The 26,806-nt window shown below is 46.3% G+C and overlaps 1 protein-coding gene across 3 annotated transcripts in view; it reads left to right on the top strand.

Moving 5' to 3' along the window:
* Window positions 1–26,806, top strand: part of LOC147706601 (cell adhesion molecule CEACAM3-like) — a 140,970-nt gene that overhangs the window by 45,391 nt on the left and 68,773 nt on the right. Inside the window, exon 3 of one of the 3 annotated variants that reach the window (XM_086933094.1) lies at window positions 2,061–2,402. The exons of the other annotated variants lie outside the window; for them this stretch is intronic. Within the exon in view, the coding sequence (XP_086789220.1) occupies window positions 2,061–2,402 (342 nt within the window). The remainder of the gene's footprint in view (window positions 1–2,060; window positions 2,403–26,806) is intronic. 3 annotated transcript variants of the gene reach the window in all.

Below are 26,806 nucleotides of genomic sequence, written 5' to 3' on the forward strand. Positions count from 1 at the left end.
GGAATACACAACCCAGCAGAGGCAGGCTTGGATAGTTAGGCAAGAAAATACCTTCTTTCTTAAAGTGGTATTTTCAAACACAGAATGTTAAAACCAACATCACTAAAAGATGTATTTTACCATTCTGAGTTCAGGCATACTAAACTCGAAATTCTACCTAGCTCCCTGAGTGAGTTAGGATTATAAAATGTTATATTCAAACTGCCCATTTTGGCCTGTGGGGAACTGTTAGCCTTGCAATAGTGAAAAACGAAATTGGCTGTAATTTACTATCAGGACATACCACACACATCAGGGCATGTCCTACCTTTTACATACAACCCACCCTGCCCTTGGGCCTACCTTAGGGGTGACTAATATGTAGAAAAGGGAAGGTTTATGGACTGGCAAGTGGGTGCACTTGCAAAGTCAACATGGCAGTACCAGACTGCACACAGGCTCTGCAATGACAGGCCTGAGACACACTTTACGAGCTGTTCCGGTGGTGGCACAACCAGTGCTGCAAGCCCACCAGCAGCATTTGATTTACAAGCCCTGGGCACATGCAGTGCACTGTACTATGGTCTGACAAGTAAACCAAATATACCAATCATGGAGACACTAATCCATACATCAATTTACAATAGGGAGAGCATATGCACTTTAGCACTGATCAGCAGTGGTAAAGTGCCCAGAGTCTTAAAACAGCCAACAACAGGTCAGAAAAAATACCGGAGGAAGGCAAAAAGTTCAGGGTTGACCCTGCAAAAAGGGCCAAGTTCAACACTGGGTCTGTGATCTGCTGTCCATATGTGGCACCTGTAACTGTAAAGGCTGCAATTAGGTGTCCTCTGTTGTAGTTTCCTCCTGCTGGAGGGTTTTAGTCACAGTGGCTTTTCTCCTGATTCCTTTTACCAAAACTGACCGTAGATTTGTATTAAAGGGGGAAACGAGAATGTGTTGGCAGTGTTATGAAGAGCAGGACAGACTTCAGGGTGGGGGACAGTATTAGGGGAAATAGCAGGTAATAATGGCTCCAATACATGTTTTATTCCTCGCATACACCTAAGAACACTATGGCTGCCTGGCACTGGATATGGGAGTTCACAGGAAATGTAGCAGTGCGGTCCCTGCTCCACATGCCCTTGTATGGTCTGGTGAGGCAACACAACACACCTAGGAGAGATGTTGGACTCAGTGCCATCTACTACCCACCGCCCCTGTTGCACGTTTACATCACTTATACAGACCCAACAGTGACATGTCACTAGAGGGTGGCAGGGTCAGGCAGCGTGTCATACATGCCTCTGCAAGGGCAGCAAAAAGCCGCTAGTTGTGACACTTTGCAGTACACCACTGTCACCAGACCAATTAAGACAAAACCTCTGAGACCCTGACCCGCTTCTTGGTTCCTGTCTGTACGCATATGACTGGGAGCTGCCGCCATCTCAGGAAATGTCCAGCGCCTCCGATCCTAGTGGCCTAACCAGCCCCAGCCTGGGCTCCCCTAGAGACACAGCCATGTGCCACCACTCAGCGAACTACCCCGCGAGCCTGACCAGCAGTTCCAGCTGCACCACATCAACCCCCACACAGTACTCATGTCCTCATAACCCATCCAATTATTCAACAACGGCAGGGCCTGGTCCATTGGAGGGCTCCCCCTATCGGTAACACAGATCAATAGGGTAATTGTCTTTAGGGACCGAAATATTACTAACTCTTTTTTGTAACAAATGTACTTGAAAACTATCACTCTGGTCACTCCGATTTACCTTCTTACTCCTTCATGTGTTTAATGGGATCTGGAGGCATTTTGGGTTGGACTGGCACACTTTTGGTACTAATTAACTAGCAAATAATCAGGGCTATCCCTATCTGCCCAGAATGTTAATGTCTCTTACTCTCATGGTCTCTCTCTGTCCTACTATAATTGCGCACCCTCTGCGCGAATCACTCTCAGTGCAAAAAATGGCTCCCTTCTTATTGCTAGAAAAGGCACACTAGAGTCTGGTTGAGTGTTCTTACAAGTTTAAATCTATGTTTCGACCCCTACTTTCCCCTCTCCCTCTTTCTTTCAGTCTGTCTCAGTGTCTGGGCTCACGGGGCAGCTGCAGAAGTGATTAATGCCGCAGAGGGACAGACGGTCACTCTCCCTGCCCCGGTCACTGAAAAAACATTTTCGTTTGGCTGGTACAGAGGGACAGCGGTGACCCCTTCACAGATGATCTGCACTTACTTTGTGTTACCACTACCAGGAGAGGCCATCACTGGACCTCGATACACGGGGAGAGAGACTTGTCCCCCAGACGGATCTTTGGTGATCAGAGACCTCCTGACGAACTACACCGGAAATTACACCGGGCAAGTGATAAGACGTGGTGCACCCCCGGTAGAAGCCACCAAACGGCTGAGTGTCTCTGGTGAGTGACGATCTTTGCCCTGACAGTTGATTCTTCATCTCCCTCTGGGGTAAGGAATAAAGGGTTAATTTTATCTTTGGTTATGTGGAGACTTTCTGTAAAATAACAGGACGACTTTAACTGTTCATTTGATCATTAAACTGCTACATGACCCTCTCGCATGACGTCATTCTGTGCAATGGTGAAATCCGTTCTTCTGGAGTAAGGAACAGCTTTAATGGTTGCAGGAGTTACACCAGTAGCCTCCTGGGGTGTGGGGCGGGGTCATTAAACTCTCAGATGGAGGCACCGACACTCACATAATGCAGGCTATTTAAATATTCCTGTTTTGCTTTTTTTACGTAGCAAAAAAGTGCTTGCTAGTTTATTTACTTGGATCATTTCACAGAATGTTCCCTTTTTAAGGTCTCAGCTAGGCAGCGCATGCGCTGTCTCGTTGAGAGATTCTGTAACAGTATTGTGGGGGGAAGCTCCGCCCACTTTCCGCCTATGTTTTTCATTTGCTTCAATCATAAATGCTGCATTTTGATTCGTTTTCAGGTTGTTAGTCCCTCCTCCTGTCAGCCATGTTGTCATTTATATCCTTCCCTGGCTATTGGCCCCTTTAATCCAAAACAATTTTTTGCCCTTGTCTCCCCCCTCCCACAGTCCGTGAGTTTTTGCCCCCTCCTTCAGCCCCCCACTCCCGTTCGTGCCTTCCTGGACCCACACCCTCCCATTTCCAATGCCATAGGTTTTGCGTAAAAATGTGTCCTATTGCATTAAGAAATGCTTGTTTGGCATATGATTGGTTGGTCAATTTGCACTCTTTTGTTGTGCATGTGCGTGATTCCTTACACCGTACGCATGTGTGACAAAACAGTGGCATATTCACAATTCACATCAGGAGGCAGAGACAGCACAAGTTAGTAATTTGACCTCCCTTGCTAGTCCAGCTACGGTATCATACGTGCAGAGCGGGGGACAGCAGCAGTCCAGCTAACCTACCAGGGGAAGCACAGAGGGCTGTAAGCACTCTCCCACCGAGTACTTGACAGCTTACTTAAATTGTGACAGTCGCATCACACTCACCTCGCTTGTAACGGTGACAGACGCCCGAGGAGGGGAGCTGCAGGAGTCAATACTGTATGGCCACAAAGACCACGTAATTGGACGCTAAGGAGTACTCTGGTACTACGACATAGGAGGTGGGGGCTAAGCCCAAAGTGGCCACCATGGCACTCTGTAACAATTGGTAGAAGGGAAGGCCGGGGTTCCCAGAAAGTGACTTCGCAGATATGACCGCTACCGATTGCTTGCGTTTTATCCTAAGGAACAATACAGTCTCTGGTAGCCCACAGCTAATAAAAAATGGTCTTTAAAGACCTGTGAAAAACTCAGGCATGCGGGAGTCATAAGAAGACTTCAGACACTACCCAGCCGAGCCCCCACTGACCTCTTGCCCCACAGCACTCTGAGGGTTCGGAGTAAATGAAGACAGTCTGGAAATGCAGCAAATAAACATTGCTTCACTTCCAGCCGTCTTCATTTATATGGGCTTGCAGAGGCCTTTGCAGCAGCTGCGGCCGGTAGTGGGACCACCTGTCGGGCGATGACGTGGGGAGGGGCAGGGTGGGGATAGTAATGTTTATTACGGACTTTAACAGGTATGTAAACATATAAATAAATAAAACAAATTTTGTTGCGCACACTGCATCGCATTTGGTGATGCAGTGCGCGCAACAAAATTTGTTTTATTTATTTATATGTTTACTTACCTGTTAAAGTCCGTAATCCATACATTACTACCCTTCACCCTGCCACTCCCTCTCCCCACGTCACACGTCACCGCCCGGCAGGCCGGCAGGTACTGCCACTACCGGCCGCGGCTGCACTCATGTCAAACAGCAGGAGCCAAACACTGACCAGGGTCACAAGACCAGGGTCACTGGCTGCTTTGAATTCCTGCCTGTAGATTCGCACTGGATACGTTCTAGTGTTGGGCATGTTGTCACACACACTGAAAAAACACCGAAGAGTTTGCTCTACATCAGTTAGGCTGAGCCTTTAAACATAATAAACCAGAAGAAATGCCAGAACTGAGATGTTGATTCAACCGGAAGGTTTTGTTCATAAGTTAGAAAAACAGATTCCAACCTACGCTGTTGCTAGTTAATAGCGATTTATTCAATTATTTTCAAAAAGGAAATTTTTAGACAATTTAATACATTTTCTACAACACTACACCAATATTTATAAAGCACTCATTCACCTAGTCATCCATATCACAAGCATACAAAATCAGGCATCCATATGTACACAGAATTTCAAAATAATCACAAGGGAAAATAACGACAAGAAATTTAACGACAAAAAATAGGAAAAGGAAAGACAAAGAAACAGAGGCTGCTCATACAATATTCATCTGTGATAAGCCATATATCTATACATATATACAAAAATTAAAGATTAATCATAAACAACTTAAATGATGTCGCACATTGTATATACACATGTTCAAGGTATCGGAATTTCACAGTTGTTTGAATTTTCAGTTTAGAGAGAGCAGCACTCAGCAAGGGGCCTACGCGTTTCGAGTCCTATACAATGAAGGGACTCTCATCAGGGCCGGGGAAGGTATCTAAAAGGAAAAATGAAATGTCTTCAAAGTCAAGACCACTCTCGGGGAATATTAAGCAAAGGAACCCATTTCCTCACTCAGCTTACCCTACTGGTCTGCAAGGCCACTTCACTGGTGTAGAACGCTGGGGTGCAGGAAGTCGCGCTCACTGGGGGGTGACGGAGTTACACTGGGGGGTGAAGGGCACAGGTTAGCCTAGACAAAGAGCAAGTGGCTTAAAAAGTGCTCTCGGATGGACAGGTTCTTACCTTGTTTGTACCAACAGGCCGGGTGGGTTTAATCAAGAAAGAGGGGGTCCCGGGTTGGAGCCCAACAGGGTGGGGAGAACCTGGGGGAGGTAAGAGGGGTGTGAGTAATTATACGCCGCCTAGGAGGTTTTTCATGTACCTATCTAGGTACAAGTTGAACTCATACCTTAATCAGTGGAGCTTGGTGCTCAATCAGCACGGCGTCCCGCTTGGGTTAGGACGGATGCTGGCGAGTTTTTTTGAAGGACTCCTGTGAAAGAGTGGAGAGGTGGTGTTTACCCAAGTGCTGGAGCATAGGGGGGGTTTTTTTTCGATGGAAGGCTACTTCTCCTGGTGGGGGAAAAAGGATAAACAGACCTGAGGGTGTGAGTGTCCTCGTTTCAATCGGCGTCTCCGGAGCGCTGATCCTTCGCGCATGCGCAGTGGATGGCGGGTCCGAAGGGAGTGCCGTTTAAATAGCGGTGTCCGGGAGGGACGCTGCTCTATGGCGCATGGGCACGGAGCTGACAAGTGTGAAAGGAACGCTACTCTCTAGCGCTGATGCGCGGGGAAGGGGCAATTGGAAGCAAGGTTAGAGCTACGACGTGTGCAGCCCAGGTACTACGGACAGAATGCTTATGTTAGCATCGGACAGGCGGACAACGTGTTACCAACGGCATCAGAGTTTATATAGTTCTGATAGTTCATTTAGGCCAGTTACGGCCGTGTTGAACTTAACAATTAAGAGTGCTTCCCTTTTGGAGAGTCTGGCATCCCAGTCACCTCCTCTGGGGTCGCGCTCAACTTTGGAAATTATCGTCCATTGTAAGTCCTTGATCTGGTGGCCCAGTCTGTTCCAATGATTGACCAATGGAGCTGTTTCGACCAGGTTTTTTAATCTGGATTTATGTTGGGAAATCCTTTGTCTTGCCTCTTGATTGGTTTTCCCAATATACAGTAGTCCACAGGGGCACAGGATTCCATAGACTACGTATTTAGATTTGCAATTGCTGTGGGTTTCGTGCTTCCATGAAATGCCTCTGTGCTGGAATAGAGATCCCTCTATCGTGGATTCGCAGCAAACACAGGTACCACATTTGTGGTGCCCTGTGATCGGATTGAGTCCCATCATTTGTCTGATAGTGGGAGGGCTTTGTTTGGGGGTGGCTGCTCTTACCACAAAATTGGCAATGCTTTTATCTTTTTTAAAAGCAAAAAGGGGGGGTTCCCTTAGGCATTCCTCAAGGTTTTTCACGAGGTGCCAGTTCTGATTTATCACCTTCTTTAATTGGTTGGCATTGGGGCAGAACGTGGTAACACACACTTGGCGTTGAAGTTTAGGCTTAATGCGTCTCTCCAATAGGGTCTCCCTCGGAGTCCACCTAGCTCTTTTCATACAGTTTGAAACCAGCTTTCTGGGGTAACCACGGTCACATAGCTTGGTCACTAGGTTACTTGCATGGTGTTTGTAATCCTCATTGCGGGCACAGTTTCTTCGAACGCGAAGGAACTGCCCCAGAGGAAGGTTCTCCCGTAGACTCCTTGGGTGATTGCTCGAAAAAAGGAGGGCTTTATTCCTATCTGTGGGCTTCACAAAGAGCGATGTGGATAATTTTCCTTCATTGGGAAAGACCTCAACGTCCAAAAAAGCTATTTTTTCTCTGGATAAAGATATACTGAATTTTATATCCCTTGTGCGTGCGTTCAGCCAGTTGTAAAAGCTATCAAGTTCTGTCTCAGTGCCCTTCCATACCATAAAAACATCGTCAATGAAGCGTAGCCACGCTCCAATGAGATCCTTAAAGGGGTTGTTATTATAAATGAAAGTGTCCTCGTAGAGGGCCATAAAAAGAATAGCCAATTCGGGGGCAAAGGGACATCCCATGGCTACACCTTTTATTTGGTAGTAGAATTCGTTCCCAAAACAAAAATAGTTCTTTTTTAAGGCAAAGGATGCCAGATCGGTCAAAAATTTGGTCGGAACCTGTACTGGTTGTGTTCTTAGCTCCAAAAAATGTGTCAGGACTGCTATGGCTTCATCCTGAGGTATCTGGGTGTAAAGGGCATTGACATCCAGGGTTACCAGTATGTCCCTGTCCTTACAAAATTCTACGGGCTCAAGTTTATTGATAAAATCCGTCGTGTCTTGAAGATACGATTTTACTAAACACATGAAATCTTTCAAGAACACGTCTACATATTTAGCGATGGGCTCCAATAGTGAATCGCAGCCTGCTACAATAGGTCTTCCCGGGGGTTTATTGGCATCCTTATGTATCTTGGGCAAGATATAAAATAAGGGTGTCTTGGGATGTTTTTTCTGCAAGAATTCCAGTTCTTTGGGGCCTACGAAGCCTTGGTCATAGCCTTCCTTGATGATGGAGAACAGATGGTTCTGTAATTCAGATGTAGGGTCTTTCTGAATTTTCTTATAACATTCTTGATCGTTCAGTTGCCTGAGAACTTCCTTATTATAGTTGGCAGTGTCCCACACCACTATAGCTCCGCCCTTGTCGGCTTGCTTTATGGTGATACTGGGATCATTCCTTAACTCTGTGAGGGCTTTCTTTTCGTCTAGTGAGGTGTTGAACTTGACGAATGATTTTTGTGATTCCATGGCCGAGATGGCAGATAGTACAGTTTTTTCAAAGACTAGTATCTCCTTGGGAATTTTATGCCCTGGAGGGCAAAAACCTGATTTGTTACGGAGCCCCGTAACTTCCGGAGTGGCGGTACTTGGGTTATCAGAAAAGAAGGTGGCCAGTCTTAATTTTCGACAAAACTCAATGAACTCAGTCTTCATTCGGGTAAAGTCAGTACGTTTTGACGGTACAAAAGAGAGTCCCTTGGAAAGGACACTCTCTTCTGCTGCAGTGAGTACTTTCGGTGATAGATTAAAAATGGGTGACACTAGTTTTGATAGTGTTGTCGCCTGGTTCTCATTTCCCATTGGACCTTCGCTCTCGGGCGTGTTTGGCCTCTCCCTAAAAAAGGATTTTGGGTATTGGTCTGTTGTTGTGGATTCCGATTCCATTTTCGGTTTCTGTTCTGGCCACTGTTGCCACTAGTCCCACTGTTGTCACTTTCTCCACCTGAAGATGAAGTGTCAGAGAAAGTTAAAAACTGATTACGTGATCTACCCCTGTTCCCTGATAAGAAGCGCCTAGAATCTGGTTTGGTGTAAAAATCAGTTTGTAAAAAGGGATAAACGTTTTCAAGGGAGAAGTTCTTTTTGTCCTTTTCAAACTGATTGGTTTTCTGGGTCACACTATAGTCTTTGAAGTCTTGTATTTCTTTGGTAACTTTCTCTATTAAAGCCTTAGCGTCAGCTATCGCAGGATTGCCAAGAATCTCTAACTCAAGTTGGGCTATTTGTTCAAGTTCTTGTCTGGAAATTCTAACAGCAGTCTCTACAGTGAGGACCATAAGGTCCCTACTGCACTTCGTTTCTATTTGGCTGAAACCTTTTTTAAATATGGGGTCTTCCGTGAAGATGACCGGGATGTTTTTAATTTGGAGACCACCCGGGATCGTACCTTCTCTTAAATGTTGCAGGAGAAAATGACCATGTAGGTCTGTTCTGATCTGTTTTTTTCTCAACCTGAGTAATTTATCTGTCTCGTTCTGCGAAGTGGCCGAGGCACTGAGGGTCACTGAGGAAAAAACCGGTGGGTTGCTCAAGAGATCTTTTAGATGGTCTTCAGAAAAGGCTAGGGTATCCTTTTCTGCCATGAAGAACTAGGAAATACAAACAAATAAATACAACACAAGGGGGTAGGAACTAAAGAAAGAAACAGTTTAAGCTAGGCCAGGGATCAAAGTGTTCTCAAGTCTAGGGAAGGAGAACAGGCAAATGATTGGCCTGAGTCACAGGAATTGTGACTGACAAAGAAAACTTCGCGGGAATTCTCCCGCTATAAACTCAAAAAACACCGAAGAGTTTGCTCTACATCAGTTAGGCTGAGCCTTTAAACATAATAAACCAGAAGAAATGCCAGAACTGAGATGTTGATTCAACCGGAAGGTTTTGTTCATAAGTTAGAAAAACAGATTCCAACCTACGCTGTTGCTAGTTAATAGCGATTTATTCAATTATTTTCAAAAAGGAAATTTTTAGACAATTTAATACATTTTCTACAACACTACACCAATATTTATAAAGCACTCATTCACCTAGTCATCCATATCACAAGCATACAAAATCAGGCATCCATATGTACACAGAATTTCAAAATAATCACAAGGGAAAATAACGACAAGAAATTTAACGACAAAAAATAGGAAAAGGAAAGACAAAGAAACAGAGGCTGCTCATACAATATTCATCTGTGATAAGCCATATATCTATACATATATACAAAAATTAAAGATTAATCATAAACAACTTAAATGATGTCGCACATTGTATATACACATGTTCAAGGTATCGGAATTTCACAGTTGTTTGAATTTTCAGTTTAGAGAGAGCAGCACTCAGCAAGGGGCCTACGCGTTTCGAGTCCTATACAATGAAGGGACTCTCATCAGGGCCGGGGAAGGTATCTAAAAGGAAAAATGAAATGTCTTCAAAGTCAAGACCACTCTCGGGGAATATTAAGCAAAGGAACCCATTTCCTCACTCAGCTTACCCTACTGGTCTGCAAGGCCACTTCACTGGTGTAGAACGCTGGGGTGCAGGAAGTCGCGCTCACTGGGGGGTGACGGAGTTACACTGGGGGGTGAAGGGCACAGGTTAGCCTAGACAAAGAGCAAGTGGCTTAAAAAGTGCTCTCGGATGGACAGGTTCTTACCTTGTTTGTACCAACAGGCCGGGTGGGTTTAATCAAGAAAGAGGGGGTCCCGGGTTGGAGCCCAACAGGGTGGGGAGAACCTGGGGGAGGTAAGAGGGGTGTGAGTAATTATACGCCGCCTAGGAGGTTTTTCATGTACCTATCTAGGTACAAGTTGAACTCATACCTTAATCAGTGGAGCTTGGTGCTCAATCAGCACGGCGTCCCGCTTGGGTTAGGACGGATGCTGGCGAGTTTTTTTGAAGGACTCCTGTGAAAGAGTGGAGAGGTGGTGTTTACCCAAGTGCTGGAGCATAGGGGGGGGTTTTTTTCGATGGAAGGCTACTTCTCCTGGTGGGGGAAAAAGGATAAACAGACCTGAGGGTCTAAACTTCAACGCCAAGTGTGTGTTACCACGTTCTGCCCCAATGCCAACCAATTAAAGAAGGTGATAAATCAGAACTGGCACCTCGTGAAAAACCTTGAGGAATGCCTAAGGGAACCCCCCCTTTTTGCTTTTAAAAAAGATAAAAGCATTGCCAATTTTGTGGTAAGAGCAGCCACCCCCAAACAAAGCCCTCCCACTATCAGACAAATGATGGGACTCAATCCGATCACAGGGCACCACAAATGTGGTACCTGTGTTTGCTGCGAATCCACGATAGAGGGATCTCTATTCCAGCACAGAGGCATTTCATGGAAGCACGAAACCCACAGCAATTGCAAATCTAAATACGTAGTCTATGGAATCCTGTGCCCCTGTGGACTACTGTATATTGGGAAAACCAATCAAGAGGCAAGACAAAGGATTTCCCAACATAAATCCAGATTAAAAAACCTGGTCGAAACAGCTCCATTGGTCAATCATTGGAACAGACTGGGCCACCAGATCAAGGACTTACAATGGACGATAATTTCCAAAGTTGAGCGCGACCCCAGAGGAGGTGACTGGGATGCCAGACTCTCCAAAAGGGAAGCACTCTTAATTGTTAAGTTCAACACGGCCGTAACTGGCCTAAATGAACTATCAGAACTATATAAACTCTGATGCCGTTGGTAACACGTTGTCCGCCTGTCCGATGCTAACATAAGCATTCTGTCCGTAGTACCTGGGCTGCACACGTCGTAGCTCTAACCTTGCTTCCAATTGCCCCTTCCCCGCGCATCAGCGCTAGAGAGTAGCGTTCCTTTCACACTTGTCAGCTCCGTGCCCATGCGCCATAGAGCAGCGTCCCTCCCGGACACCGCTATTTAAACGGCACTCCCTTCGGACCCGCCATCCACTGCGCATGCGCGAAGGATCAGCGCTCCGGAGACGCCGATTGAAACGAGGACACTCACACCCTCAGGTCTGTTTATCCTTTTTCCCCCACCAGGAGAAGTAGCCTTCCATCGAAAAAAAACCCCCCCTATGCTCCAGCACTTGGGTAAACACCACCTCTCCACTCTTTCACAGGAGTCCTTCAAAAAAACTCGCCAGCATCCGTCCTAACCCAAGCGGGACGCCGTGCTGATTGAGCACCAAGCTCCACTGATTAAGGTATGAGTTCAACTTGTACCTAGATAGGTACATGAAAAACCTCCTAGGCGGCGTATAATTACTCACACCCCTCTTACCTCCCCCAGGTTCTCCCCACCCTGTTGGGCTCCAACCCGGGACCCCCTCTTTCTTGATTAAACCCACCCGGCCTGTTGGTACAAACAAGGTAAGAACCTGTCCATCCGAGAGCACTTTTTAAGCCACTTGCTCTTTGTCTAGGCTAACCTGTGCCCTTCACCCCCCAGTGTAACTCCGTCACCCCCCAGTGAGCGCGACTTCCTGCACCCCAGCGTTCTACACCAGTGAAGTGGCCTTGCAGACCAGTAGGGTAAGCTGAGTGAGGAAATGGGTTCCTTTGCTTAATATTCCCCGAGAGTGGTCTTGACTTTGAAGACATTTCATTTTTCCTTTTAGATACCTTCCCCGGCCCTGATGAGAGTCCCTTCATTGTATAGGACTCGAAACGCGTAGGCCCCTTGCTGAGTGCTGCTCTCTCTAAACTGAAAATTCAAACAACTGTGAAATTCCGATACCTTGAACATGTGTATATACAATGTGCGACATCATTTAAGTTGTTTATGATTAATCTTTAATTTTTGTATATATGTATAGATATATGGCTTATCACAGATGAATATTGTATGAGCAGCCTCTGTTTCTTTGTCTTTCCTTTTCCTATTTTTTGTCGTTAAATTTCTTGTCGTTATTTTCCCTTGTGATTATTTTGAAATTCTGTGTACATATGGATGCCTGATTTTGTATGCTTGTGATATGGATGACTAGGTGAATGAGTGCTTTATAAATATTGGTGTAGTGTTGTAGAAAATGTATTAAATTGTCTAAAAATTTCCTTTTTGAAAATAATTGAATAAATCGCTATTAACTAGCAACAGCGTAGGTTGGAATCTGTTTTTCTAACTTATGAACAAAACCTTCCGGTTGAATCAACATCTCAGTTCTGGCATTTCTTCTGGTTTATTATGTCACACACACTGAGCATCCACCCACCAAGGCGTCATCAGTCAGATGCCTCTGCTAAATAAAAAGGGCTGAGCCGCATGCTCAGGGCCAGTTAACCAACGACACTTCTTGTGTCTGTGTCACCTCATTACTAGTATGAGGGCCTAGGGCCCAAATACCACATTAGCAACCAGGGGGCTGTGCCTGTGCGTGCAGTAGCCCAGCAGAGGAAGAAAAAGGGGGAGAGAGCTGCCGAGTGGTGTTGCCCCCCCTGTGTGAATGGCAGTGGCCGCCGAGATGAGCCTTCGGGCCGTTATGCTGATTTGAAGGTGACCAGGACCCCACCCCGCACCTGAAAGCCCACGGGGCGTGTGCCAAGCTCAGGCCTGCTGCAAGACGCGAGGTGATTGGGAGCTCACCCTGCACCTCTCAAGCCCGCTGTGAGCCGTCCCTGCGAGAAAGGACCCCGGGGGAGAAGTGCAAGCCGAGCGGAGTCCACCTGCATCGGCCGCGACAGAGTGCCCTCGCAAAGTGGAGAACCACGCGGAGCCCACCTGCGTGGAAGAAAAGGCACGCCAGCCATAGGTGAGCCCGCGCTGGTGTAAATGCACAAGAATCCGAAGAATCGCCTGTCAGATATGATCAAGCACTCTTACCTGAGCTGAGCTCCAGCCTTACCTGTAAGGTGCTTGGTCGGTTTTGCAGAGACGCTATGAACCAATCCCCCAAAACCCTACCTTTTCAGCCAGTGATCCTTAACAATACACTAGGGTGTTGGGTAGCAGTCAGGGAGAGAGGCCGGATCTGACGCTACTTGTTGATTAGTAGTCGACCTGAAAATATACCAAAGAGTTATTTTTTAACAGATGTCCTATTTCTTCTAACCTCTTATCCCACTTTTCTAACTCTTTCTAGACTTTACATAAGCAGTCTCCTACCTGCGAACTACTTGATAGGTCTTCGCGTCCAGGAAGTCGTTGTCGTGATGTGTGTTCAAGGGTTGAGATGTTTGCAGTTGAAGGTGGTTGACTTGTCCGCCCCCAGACTTGGTTTTAAAGATTCTATGGAGGAAACAACACTCTTATTTGCACTTTTCTTTAAAACACTCTTTCCCTGTAAAATAACCTTGAATTAATCCTACTCACTTCTTTTCCCAGCTTGTAGATTAAATCACGACTTCTCCAGTAAGGTTTAGCAGTTTTCAATTCACTACTAAAGCTTTGTTATCCCGGCTGAAACTTTAGAAAATTCTGTGAAGACTAAACACTTTCTATACATCAAAGTAAAAATATTGCAAAATATTTCAAAACATTAACTTCACTCATGTTTGAATTAGTCTTTGACTTGGTTTTACAAGGGTTCACAAGGGTTAACCAGAAATTCCCATCGAATGTCTTTTAACCAAAATGTCCAAGAAAAGTCTTGAAGATGCTAGCGATGGGCGCCTTGACGAGAAATGAGAAATTGTACTTAGCTTTGGGTTGTCCGATGACAAATAACAGATGGCTGACTCTGTCCGATGACAAATTGCAGAAGGCTGACTCAGTCCGTTGACAAATTGCAGAAGGCTGACTCAGTCCGTGGGCCTTGGCGAAGTACGCGAGCTCTTCGATGAAGGTGCTGCTTCCAGGATGCTCCGAAGACCAAGCGCCTTCTGGAAGCCTGGGCGCGGCTTTTATAACCTAGCCACACCCTGGGACGTCGGATATCGGTTGCGTGCCACACCCAAATCCGACGAGCGCTCCGAGAACGGAGCATGCATAATCCTTAACTGCGCACCAAAAAGATGCGTGCTGATTTCAAAGCGCGTCTTTTTTCCTTTTGCACCAAAAAGATGCGTGCAGATTTCAAAGCGCGTCTTGTCTTTCTGTTTTCAATTGCCTACACAGAATACCATTTAGACAGTTCTAACCGATCACCAAACATAAGAACCACACAACAGTTTCAGAACTGATTATAAAACATGAGATCTTCAGTTCAATAAAACAACCATCATTATATTTCACGGTTTCTTTGACTTACTAATCCCTTCTTTCCCTTCTAGGTACAGGAGTGCTGGATGCACGGGACAGGGGTGGGTTTCCTGGAAGGGTGTTCTAAGCTTACCATGGACTTGGGAATCACAGTGTCATGACAGTACCCTCCCCGTAGAATCCCCCCTAAAACCATTGGAATTGGCTTTGGTTTGTCTGGGAATCGATTATGAAATGTTTTCAAGATTTTGGGAGAGTTTTTTAAGTTTTCTAAGGGCTCCCAAGAGCGCTCTTCAGGACCGTAGCCCTTCCAGTCCACCAAGTAATACAATTTGCCTTTTCTCCTTTTGGAGTCTAAAACTGCTTTCACCTCGTATTCCAAATCACCCTCTACCTCAATTGCAGGAGGATGGACAAGATGTCGAGTGTCAGGATCACAAGGTTTCAGTAATGAAACATGAAAGACTGGATGGATACGATATGAACTAGGTAGTTTCAACTTCATACTAACTGGATTGACAATTTTTTCTATTGGGAAAGGACCAATGAATCGAGGACGGAATGTCTTATGATCTTTTAGTCTTAGATTCTTTGTGGCTAACCAAACACTGTCACCCACTGAATATTCAGGCTGTTTAGTCCGATGTTTATCAGCAAATTTCTTCTGAACTTCTTTTGCATGTACCAGTTGCTGCTGAGCTTCTTGTTGGATAGAAACCAGATTATCTACAAAATCAGTGACTGCTGGTGTATCAGAGATCTTTCTATCTATGCCTAGAATATCTTTTGGGTGAAAACCATGAGCACAGAAAAAGGGTGACATACCGGTTGAAGAATGGTTTGAATTGTTATAAGCGAATTCAGCGGCCCAAATGATATCTGACCATTCTTGATCATGAGTGGTTAGTAAACACCGCAGGAACTGTTCCACTGTCTGATTTGTGCGTTCAGTTAGACCATCAGTTTGCGGATGGTAACTGGATGACATGCGTATTTCCATTTTCAGAGATTTCCCCAGGCTTTGCCAAAAATGTGACACAAACTGTGAACCTCTATCAGATAACACCACAGATGGAATTCCATGTAACCTTACAATATTGGTGACAAAAATGTGTGCTAATTCCCAAGCAGTAGGAAGCCTCTTTAATGGGATGAAATGAGCATATCTAGAGAAGTGATCTACTACTGTGAGAATGGTGGTAAACCCGGAAGTGGTGCGAGGCAATTCTACAATGAAATCTAACGACACAGTATGCCAAGGCTGGGGAGGAACTGGCAAAGGCATAAGTAATCCAGATGGAGATTTATGAACCGCTTTGTTCCTACTACAAATTGCGCATGTTTGCACAAATCTTTGAATGTCCACTAACATGTTCTGCCACCAAAAGTGTCTTTTTATGAGCTGATACATCTTAGTAACCCCTGGGTGGATTGTTAACATAGAATCATGATAATTCTGCATTACTTTTTCCTGTAATATTTCATTGGGAACAAACACTTGGTCATTCATAAATAGCATATTATTTTTCCATTGCAACAAAGGGTAAAGCTTATTCCATTCTTCTTTAGTGTGAATTTGTAAAGCTTTCTCAATGTCAGGCAGAACATCAGAGTTGACAAGACCAATCAGAAACCTATCCTCAGAAATTATTGGATGTAACTTTTCTTTTTGTATGTTTAGATCATCACTTACACCTATTCTAGACAAGGCATCAGCCTTGTTATTGTCTTTACCTGGTCGATAAGTTATAATGAAATCATAATCATTAAAAAACAATGTCCAACGTAGCTGGCGAGGAGTCAAGGCTTTAGCGGATCTAAGTGTCTGTAGGTTCCTGTGATCTGTATATATGGTTACCGGATGTCGAGCCCCTAGCAAGTAGTGTCGCCATTCTTTGAACACAGCTTTTATGGCCAATAGTTCTCGGTCTGCAATTGCATAGTTCTGTTCAGGAGGGGTTAATTTTCTGGAATAGTATGCAATGGGGTGTAACTGCCCAGTCTTTGTACTTCTCTGAGACAGGATCCCTCCTATTGCAAATTGTGAAGCATCAGCTTCTACTATAAATGGCTGGGAAGGGTCAGGATGTTTTAGAACTGGGGCTGTCACAAACTGTTCTTTTAAATCCTGGAAAGCTTGTTCACTTTCTGAGGTCCATTCAAATTTTGTATTCTTGCGTAGTAATTTTGTGATAGGCGTAACCTTTAGGGAAAAGTCCTTAATAAAACGCCTATAAAAATTCGCAAAACCTAGAAAACTCTGTATCTGCTTTACCGAAGAGGGACTAGGCCATTCGATTATTGCAGTAACCTTTTTTGGATCCATTTCTATTCCAGCCGGACTAAGAATGTACCCCAGGAAGTCCACTGTGGTCACATGGAACAAACTTTTTTCAAGTTTGACAAACAAGGAATTTTGTAAAAGCTGTTGAAGAATGGCTCGTACTTGCTTTACATGCTCAGAATGATTTTTTGAGTAAATTAGGATGTCGTCAATGTATACAATACAACAAATATCCAAAAAATCTCTCAAGACCTCATTTATAAAAAACTGGAATGCTGCTGGAGCATTGCAGAGTCCGAAGGGCATTACCTGGTATTCATATAAACCGAATTTAGTTCTAAAGGCCGTTTTCCATTCGTCGCCCTCTCGAACTCGCACCAAATGGTATGCTCCTCGTAGATCCAGTTTAGTATAAATGGTGGCATCTTTGATCTGATCGAGTAAAGTCGGAATCAAAGGTAAGGGATATCGATTCTTAACTGTAACATTGTTAATGGCACGATAGTCGATGCAGGTTCGCAATTCTCCTCCCTTCTTCGGGATAAAGAAGAGAGGAGAAGAGACCGGAGACTTAGAATGTCGGATGAACCCATTTGCCAAGTATTCATCCAGATAAATTGCGTAGATGTTCATTCTCTTTTTCAGTTAAAGCGTAAATTCGACTACAGGGCAAAGAAGCCCCGGGGACTAGATCTATCTGACAATCAAAGTCTCTGTGCGGAGGTAAAGTTTCTGCCTTTTTTTTGTCAAAAACATCCACCAAATCCTGATATTCTTCTGGGACCCCTGCAACCACTAGAACACTTTTGGATTTTTTAGGAAAGTCATATCCTTGGATTAACAATTCTGAACCTGGGAATTGTTTGAAACACTTAGCATGACAGTAATCAGATTTAAATAAAATGCTCCTGTTTGTCCAATCTATATATGGGTTGTGTAAAACTAACCAGGGTATCCCCAAAATCAAACCAAATTGAGGAGCATCAATTATGTCGAAGGTTATTTCTTCTATGTGTTTCTCTGCACAAGTCATTTTTAGAATTTCGGTATGGTACTGTATAAGCCCTGAAGTGAGTTCCTTTCCGTCCACTGCCCTGACTACTTCTGGTGAGTCCTTGACTATTTGTTCTAGACCTAACTTCTGAAATAATTTTGTGTCAATAAAATTTCCAGTTGCCCCGGAATCAATTAAGGCATCTATGGACCAGGATCGTTCTTTATTCAATTGAGACTGAAGAAGAATACGCATACTGAGATGGCAATGAGAAGCAGTTGGAGTTAAGGAGGCCAAAGTGATGGGTGAACTCGATAGATCGACCTCTGTATCTACCGAGAGAGCTAGTTTTCCGACTGTTGCATAGTAGCAACCTCAGAATTCCTGGTTTTAGGCCTTACAGGACGTGTTGGACAATCTTTTATGAAATGCCCGGTTTTCCCACAGTACATACATTGGTTCAGTTTTCGGCGCTTCTCTCTCTCATCTTTAGTGAGAGGTCCTCTAATCGTGCCTATCTGCATTGGCTCTACTGGATCGAGTTTAGAAGGAGAAGATTCGGTTCTTACATTCCCTTTTTCTTTGAAGACCATCATCCTAAAATCTGATTTCCCCCTCTCACCCTTTCTTTCTAAAATTCTGTGATTTAATTTTACAACCAGGTCTATGAACTCCTCACAATCTGTAGGAGGATCTAAAATTTGTGTTACCATATCTTTTAGATCATCGCGCAAACCACGATAAAACAATGATACACGTTTCTCCTCAGGCCACTCTGCTTCAATAACCAGCCGGTTAAAGATTGAAATACAATGCAGAAGATCTGAAGACCCTTGCTTTAAGTTTAGCAACTCATGATCCGCAGATTGCACAAAAACATGTTTGGCGAACAATTTCTTCATTGCCCTTTTGAATCTCCTAAAATCAGTTAACATTGGGTCATTCCTTTCTACATAGGGTACAGACCATAAGGCAGCATCTCCACCCAGATATGACAAGACAAATGCCACTTTAGAAGAGTCATCGGGAAATGCTGTGGGTTTTGCTACAAAATGCAATTGACACTGATTTAAAAAGATAGTGAACTTGTTGCTATCCCCATAAAACCTCTCGGGTGGTGCTAAAGGTACTGACACAGGAGTAACCACCTGAATTTGAGAACTACCTGACGTAGCAGAAGTAGTATCTCCACTATACAGCGTATGCATAGTGGGTTGAAAGGTTGGTGGTTTTAAAAAAGATTTTTTATCTGAAGTAAAAGTCCAGGTCTGAGGACTCGGTGCTTGTAACCTGTTCTGAACTGCGGTTAAATCCTTCCTTAATTCTGCGTTTTCTGCCCTCATTTCTAATAGTACTGCAGCTAAATCCTGCAACGTGAATTGGTGGGATTCATCCATAGCGTCTGGGCAAAACTTCACCGTGGGCTTGGTCTTCTGTCAGATATGATCAAGCACTCTTACCTGAGCTGAGCTCCAGCCTTACCTGTAAGGTGCTTGGTCGGTTTTGCAGAGACGCTATGAACCAATCCCCCAAAACCCTACCTTTTCAGCCAGTGATCCTTAACAATACACTAGGGTGTTGGGTAGCAGTCAGGGAGAGAGGCCGGATCTGACGCTACTTGTTGATTAGTAGTCGACCTGAAAATATACCAAAGAGTTATTTTTTAACAGATGTCCTATTTCTTCTAACCTCTTATCCCACTTTTCTAACTCTTTCTAGACTTTACATAAGCAGTCTCCTACCTGCGAACTACTTGATAGGTCTTCGCGTCCAGGAAGTCGTTGTCGTGATGTGTGTTCAAGGGTTGAGATGTTTGCAGTTGAAGGTGGTTGACTTGTCCGCCCCCAGACTTGGTTTTAAAGATTCTATGGAGGAAACAACACTCTTATTTGCACTTTTCTTTAAAACACTCTTTCCCTGTAAAATAACCTTGAATTAATCCTACTCACTTCTTTTCCCAGCTTGTAGATTAAATCACGACTTCTCCAGTAAGGTTTAGCAGTTTTCAATTCACTACTAAAGCTTTGTTATCCCGGCTGAAACTTTAGAAAATTCTGTGAAGACTAAACACTTTCTATACATCAAAGTAAAAATATTGCAAAATATTTCAAAACATTAACTTCACTCATGTTTGAATTAGTCTTTGACTTGGTTTTACAAGGGTTCACAAGGGTTAACCAGAAATTCCCATCGAATGTCTTTTAACCAAAATGTCCAAGAAAAGTCTTGAAGATGCTAGCGATGGGCGCCTTGACGAGAAATGAGAAATTGTACTTAGCTTTGGGTTGTCCGATGACAAATAACAGATGGCTGACTCTGTCCGATGACAAATTGCAGAAGGCTGACTCAGTCCGTTGACAAATTGCAGAAGGCTGACTCAGTCCGTGGGCCTTGGCGAAGTACGCGAGCTCTTCGATGAAGGTGCTGCTTCCAGGATGCTCCGAAGACCAAGCGCCTTCTGGAAGCCTGGGCGCGGCTTTTATAACCTAGCCACACCCTGGGACGTCGGATATCGGTTGCGTGCCACACCCAAATCCGACGAGCGCTCCGAGAACGGAGCATGCATAATCCTTAACTGCGCACCAAAAAGATGCGTGCTGATTTCAAAGCGCGTCTTTTTTCCTTTTGCACCAAAAAGATGCGTGCAGATTTCAAAGCGCGTCTTGTCTTTCTGTTTTCAATTGCCTACACAGAATACCATTTAGACAGTTCTAACCGATCACCAAACATAAGAACCACACAACAGTTTCAGAACTGATTATAAAACATGAGATCTTCAGTTCAATAAAACAACCATCATTATATTTCACGGTTTCTTTGACTTACTAATCCCTTCTTTCCCTTCTAGGTACAGGAGTGCTGGATGCACGGGACAGGGGTGGGTTTCCTGGAAGGGTGTTCTAAGCTTACCATGGACTTGGGAATCACAGTGTCATGACATCGCCACGGCAAATCCAGCCCAGTGCGCACCCCAGTAAAGCACAAAGAGACTCCGGCCCCAGCCCCCGTGCAGCATGTGAAGTGAGTGAGGCTGTGGGGGCGGGGTGGAGGATGAGGAGATAGCGCCGGGTCAGCGGCGTGCATGCGAGAAGAGACTGAGCAGCCGAAAGCAAGACCCGCAGCGAATGCAGAGCTGCCGAGGCAAGCGCACCGATGCCAAGAGAAGGTAGGCCCAGGCGGTTCGCAATGCCATGCGCTATCAGGCATAAGTGAATAATGCAGACGCCCCCCAGCGATACGAGTCCTCCACACAGCCCCATAGGCGAGAAAGGACTGCGGCCGCGAGAAAGGACTGCGGCCAAGAAGCGCCGTGGTGTGAGTGCCCCGGCGGTAGCTCTGTCCCTCACCCCAAGCAGCGTGAGAACTGCATGAAGTTGCGGCGGGTGGGAGGGGAGCACAGAGGAGGAGAAAGCGTGCGGCCCACGGCCGTTCTAAATATACACTGGAGAGGAACATACTGGGGCAATAATACCCGAACTGGAGTAGAAGCAAGCGGGTGTCCGGCTAAGTAGTGAAGGTCCGGCGCGCGGCCTGCACTCCTATAGAAGCCGGCATAGAGGGGTGACTGTATGTGGCCAGCGCTGCCCAGAAGTATGTTGCAGAGCCCCCCCAACACCGAAAAACACACGTGGCAAAGGCAAAACAGCAGGAAGGTGGCCGGGCGCGTACTGACTCCAGGAAATGCCTACTGTGCATGGAGGGCCGGCGCAGCCGAGGTGAGAGAAGGAGGAGCAGCCAGGCCTGGGGTAGAGTCCCGCTGGTGAGGCCCTCAGAGCAGAGTGATTCCTGCAGCAGGGTGGCCGTCTGAGGGTGGGGAAATAAATGTGAGACCCTCCGAAGTCCAGGGACAGGCCTGAATGAGCCTGGTGAATGGTCGGCTCAAAAGCGAAAGCACACGAAGCCTGCAGTGTGTGAGAAGCTGCTGAGGATACAAGATTTTTCAATGGAGAGGCAGCACTGCCACCGAGTGGCCATCTCGTGACAACGCACCTGCTGATCAAGGAAAATACACAGCAAATAGAGGACTGTTGCCACAAAGGGAATGAGTGACTGTAGAGCACAGAAGTTGCTCAGCGGGGAACAGAGAGGCACCTGCTGGAAAGTGGCTGCAGAATAAAGCATACAAATCTGCAGGGACGGGGTCATACACTCACACCTGCCTGAGACTAGTGCCTTGGGTGGCCAGGAGAAGCAGCCAAGCCCCACCCAGATGGCAGAGGAAAAGCAACCCTGGACAGTGGGGACTGCCAAGTGCACAGAAGAGTGCACAAGTGACCTGCCGTGACAGAGAGGCACCAAATCACTGCAAAAGAGATGGCGCAGGAATGTGACAGGAGTGTAGGAACTCCACACAGAGGCAGGTGCGGGCATGTTAGGCAGAACAGAGCAAGACTGCAAATTGGAACGGCCCCAGAAGAAGAGAAGAGCGCAGTCAGAAGCATGCCAAAGCAATGGGACTGTGACAAAAGGAGGAGTGGTTGCGCAGACCACCAAAAGCACCAGGACTCACAGGAAGAAGCTGACCACCCCGTTTGTCACAAGGAGGAAGAAGCCGACCACCAAGTTGGTCGCAAGGAGTAGAAGCAGACCACCCCGTTGGTCGCAAGGAGGAAGAAGCTGACCACCCAGTTTGGTCGCAAGGGAGAAGAAGCCGATCACCCAGTTGGTCGCAAGGAGGAAGAAGCCGACCACCCAGTTTGGTCGCAAGGGAAAAGAAGCTAATCACCCAAAAGGTTGCAATGGAGAATAAGCCCACCACCCAGTTGGTCGCAAGGAGATAGAAGCCAACCACCCAGTTGGTCGCAAGGAGGAAGAAGCCGACCACCCTGTTTGGTCGCAAGGGTAAAGAAGCTGATCACCCAGTAGATCGCAATGGAGAAGAAGCCGATCACCCAGTCAGTCGCATGGAGGAAGAAGCTGACCACTCCATTGGTCGCAAAGGAGAAGAAGCCGTTCACCCAGCTGGCCGCAAGGAGGTAGAAGCCGATCACCCTGTTGGTCACAAGGAGGAAGAAGCCGACCCGCCAGCCTGGTTGCAAGGATGATGCTGACCTTCAAGAAGTCAGCGAGTGAAGAGATCTAACAAAGACATCCGACAAGAAGAACAGAGAAGACATTTGTGAAGAGAAAAACGGAGGAGATGTCCAGGAAGAGGACCAGGAAGAAGACTGAAGCCAAGTCCAACGGAATCAACTAAATGTCAGAAGTAATCAAGTGAGAGAAGGTGACGACAACAGGTCCAGTCACAGAGTGAAGTAAAGACAGTGTCCTAATGCTTGGACCAGACCAGAGGGAAATGTGTGGAGTGCACGCTACACGGAGAAGCCTGGTTAGAGCAAACGACCAGATAAAAGACCAGACCGAGTCGCGAGGGAAGAAAGAGAAGATCAATCCTGAGTGGCACGATGCCACGATGAAGGAAGAAGAGAAAAGAGAGGAAAAGAGAAGAGCAAAGAAGTGTGCATGACGGAATGCCACAACACACACCAGAAGGAGAACACCCGATGAGAAAAGTGAAAGGATGCATGGACATCTGAACACAGTACCTGGAAAGCATCAGCACCACAGGAAGTACACATCTACGTACAAACCCGATGGTCACCCCAGAACGACAGAGGCGAGCAGGCCGGTCCGTTGGTAACAACCACCTCTGGGATGGAACGGACACAGAACCGTGGCTATCCAAGGGGCAGAGGCCTCAGGGACACTGGTGGCAGCGGGTCCCAAAACGAGAGATGGATGGTTAAATCTTGCTCTGGAGAACCAGGGAGAACAACGGAAGCATGCTACAGAACAAGTGCCAACAACACCCTTTTCAGGTGGAGCTTCGGACACGGAGAAGGGACCCGTAGCGACTCCTCCAACGTGATTGGAGCGACAAGGGGGCAGCCCACTGGTCCAGTGGAAGCCTGGTAGCAAAGGGCCTCTGGGTCATCCAGGGAGAGGGGACACCTACGAGAGAGAGGTATCTGTGGAAGGGATATCCTGCAACTGCAGATCCTGTTGGAGACAGACACCAGTTGGAGAAAACACCTCAACCAGGATTATACAGTGGACAGCAGCACATTAATGACCCACCATCATTCCATCAACACTTTCACTGACTGCGGTGTCGGAAGAAAGGAACTGTAAAGCACACTTCCACGGTGCAAGTACAAAGAGCACCTCCACAGGGCACCCGAACATTGTGCCAAGGAGAACTAGTGGTCCCGGCGGCAAGGATACCGTCATCGGCAGATGACCAACAGTGAAGAGACTATGTGGAAGCCATCTACATTGAGTTATGTTTGGTTTGCAATTTTGCATTCTCTCCCACAGGTTTGGAATTCATTTTGTTTGGACCGTCATTAAAGTTTGGGAGGGATGTAGTTTCACACTGGATATGTTCTAGTGCTAACCTCTGCTCACGCATTAATCAGGCACTAGACTGCACAGCCCCTTTGCTAAAAACCAAATCTGGGGGACGCATAAACAAAACTGCCCCGTGGTTCAACGCTGAACTAAGAGTTCAGAAAACTGCACTAAAAAGAACCGAAAGAGAATGGCGCAAGACTCTCTCTGAAGAAACCAGAAAGAATTATCTAACCGAGAGACGAACCTACCATGGACTAATCAGAAAGACAAAAACAGCATACTTTACGAATAGGATCAGTGAGGCTGGTAACTCGACGAAAGAGCTGTTTTCACTCTATAAAACTCTTTCAAGCGGAAACCCAGCTATTGCCCCCGATGACTGCTCGCCAGAATTGTGTGACAAAATTGCAGATTTTTTCTCAGATAAAATAACAAAAATCTACTCAGCATTCCCTACGCAGTCCAAAACCGGGGCAGACTTCGTTGAAAGCCCTAGGGAGTGGGGGGATAAACCTAGACTTACCAACTTTACTACCCCTCCCACGGAAGATCTTCTAAAAATCTGCAGGTCGGTGCAGTCGGGCTCTCCGAGAGACCCTACCACACCCAAACGCCTGACGGATAGTCTAAGGGTACTAGAACCATACATTAGACATGTACTCGATGTATCTTTTACCACCAAGACAGTACCTAGGGATTGGAAAAAGGCGGTTGTTCTGCCCCTCAGGAAGAAACCTACCATCAGTTTTGAGAAACTTGACAATCTCGCCCAATTTCACTCCTGCCATACCTAGCCAAGGTGGCTGAAAAAACGGTCAATAAACAACTAATGGACTTCGTGGAAAAGGCTGCCTTATTGCACGACACCCAGTTCGGATTCCGCCCCCGCCACTCTACAGAGTCCGCACTGCTTACTGCAGTTGAGACCCTACGTCAGGGGGTAGATGAGGGACACACCATGGCCCTCATCCTACTGGACCTGAGTGCAGCGTTCGACACTGTGGCGCACGACAACTTGCTACAGTGTCTGAACAACGGAGGTATATCCGAAGCTGCACTCCAATGGTTACAATCCTTCCTGACAGGGAGAAGCTTCCAGGTTCGTCAGGGCGACCACTACTCGAGAGACATAGGTTTGGGCCAGGGAGTCCCTCAGGGTTCGTCCCTGAGCCCAACCTTGTTTAATCTCTATGTCTCGCCAGTGGCTTCAATTGCCGTGAGTCACGGATTGAGCATCGTGTCATACGCCGATGACACGCAGCTGGTTATCTCCCTATCGCGTGCACCCGGTCTTGCGATGGACAGTTTCAGGAACTGCATGCAAGAACTTGCAGCCTGGATGTCCACTAACTGCCTTAAGTTAAACGGCAACAAGACCGAGGTGCTCGTTGTGGGGGGGAACCCATCTGTTTGGTCATCGGCGTGGTGGCCTCCATGTCTGGATGAAGCTCCCATACCTCGCCAGGGAGTAAAAAACCTAGGCGTATGGCTCGACGCTGACCTATCTTTTGGACCCCAAATAGACCGAGTTGCAGGCGTCTGTTTTGGTGTCCTAAAAACCATAAGGAAGGTTCTTGACCTCCTTCCTATGTCAGCACGGAAAACACTGGTACACGCCCTTGTGACATCACGCCTAGACTACGGCAACCTACTTTACCTGGGTACCACCTGCAAAGCCATGAATCGCCTTCAGGTAATACAGAACGCGGCAGCCCGTCTCATCCTAAAAATCCCTAAACGATCAGAAACCAAAGCCGCTCTCAAAACCCTCCACTGGTTGCCAGTAAGAAGCAGAGTGGAATTCAAAGCCCTCTGTACATGCCACCGCATCCTGGCTAAGAAATCTCCTATTCCACTCCAGAACTTAGTGACAAGGTATACACCTGCACGCGAGCTGCGCTCCTCATATGAGGGCCTACTTCAGGTTCCTAGGGTAAAAAGAACCCGTATGGGCGGACGCTCTTTCCGCTATCTGGCAGCGAAAAGCTGGAATTCCCTCCCTCTCCATCTCCGTCTGGATCCATCCGAATCCAGCTTCCGCAAGAACCTAAAAACACACCTGTTCTCCAGATAACGGATCACTGGTCTCCACCTCGCTCAGAGTTCTTCAGTTGCAGCGCGGGGACACGCTTTGGCGTAACCAAGCGCTTTATAAGCTACCCTTATTATTATTATTATTCAGCATGTTGTCACACACACTGAACACCCACCCAACACAGGCATCATCAGTCAGATGATCCTGCTAAATAAAAAGGGCTGAGCGCACGTGCTCAGGGCCAGTTAACCACCTACACTACCTGCGTCTGCGTCAACTCATTACTAGTATGAGGGCCTAGGGCCCAAATACCACACTGCCCACTCACTGGCTTCTCTATTCTGGGGGCGGAAGGGGTTAACTCTGCGCAATCTATGTCAATGGGTTTAGTTTACATTCTCCAGTGCAAGGCAGGTTACTTGCAGACTCGTAGAGCTTTATAAAATGGATATAACATAACATTAAGATAATGCAGAGGAAAGCCCGTTTTCTTTAACCTTATGCTGGAAGGGCCGCTATGCGGCCAGCCAAGCCTGATTCTCAGCTTGTTCCTACCCCCAGCTGATTGCAGGAATCATCTAATCCTTGGCAGAGTTTGAAATATTCTAGTAGAGTGAGGGTATGTAGTTTAAGAAGAATAATAGAAAA

The sequence above is a fragment of the Lissotriton vulgaris genome, chromosome 7 (assembly GCF_964263255.1).
Source record: "Lissotriton vulgaris chromosome 7, aLisVul1.2, whole genome shotgun sequence".
Taxonomy (NCBI): domain Eukaryota; kingdom Metazoa; phylum Chordata; class Amphibia; order Caudata; family Salamandridae; genus Lissotriton; species Lissotriton vulgaris.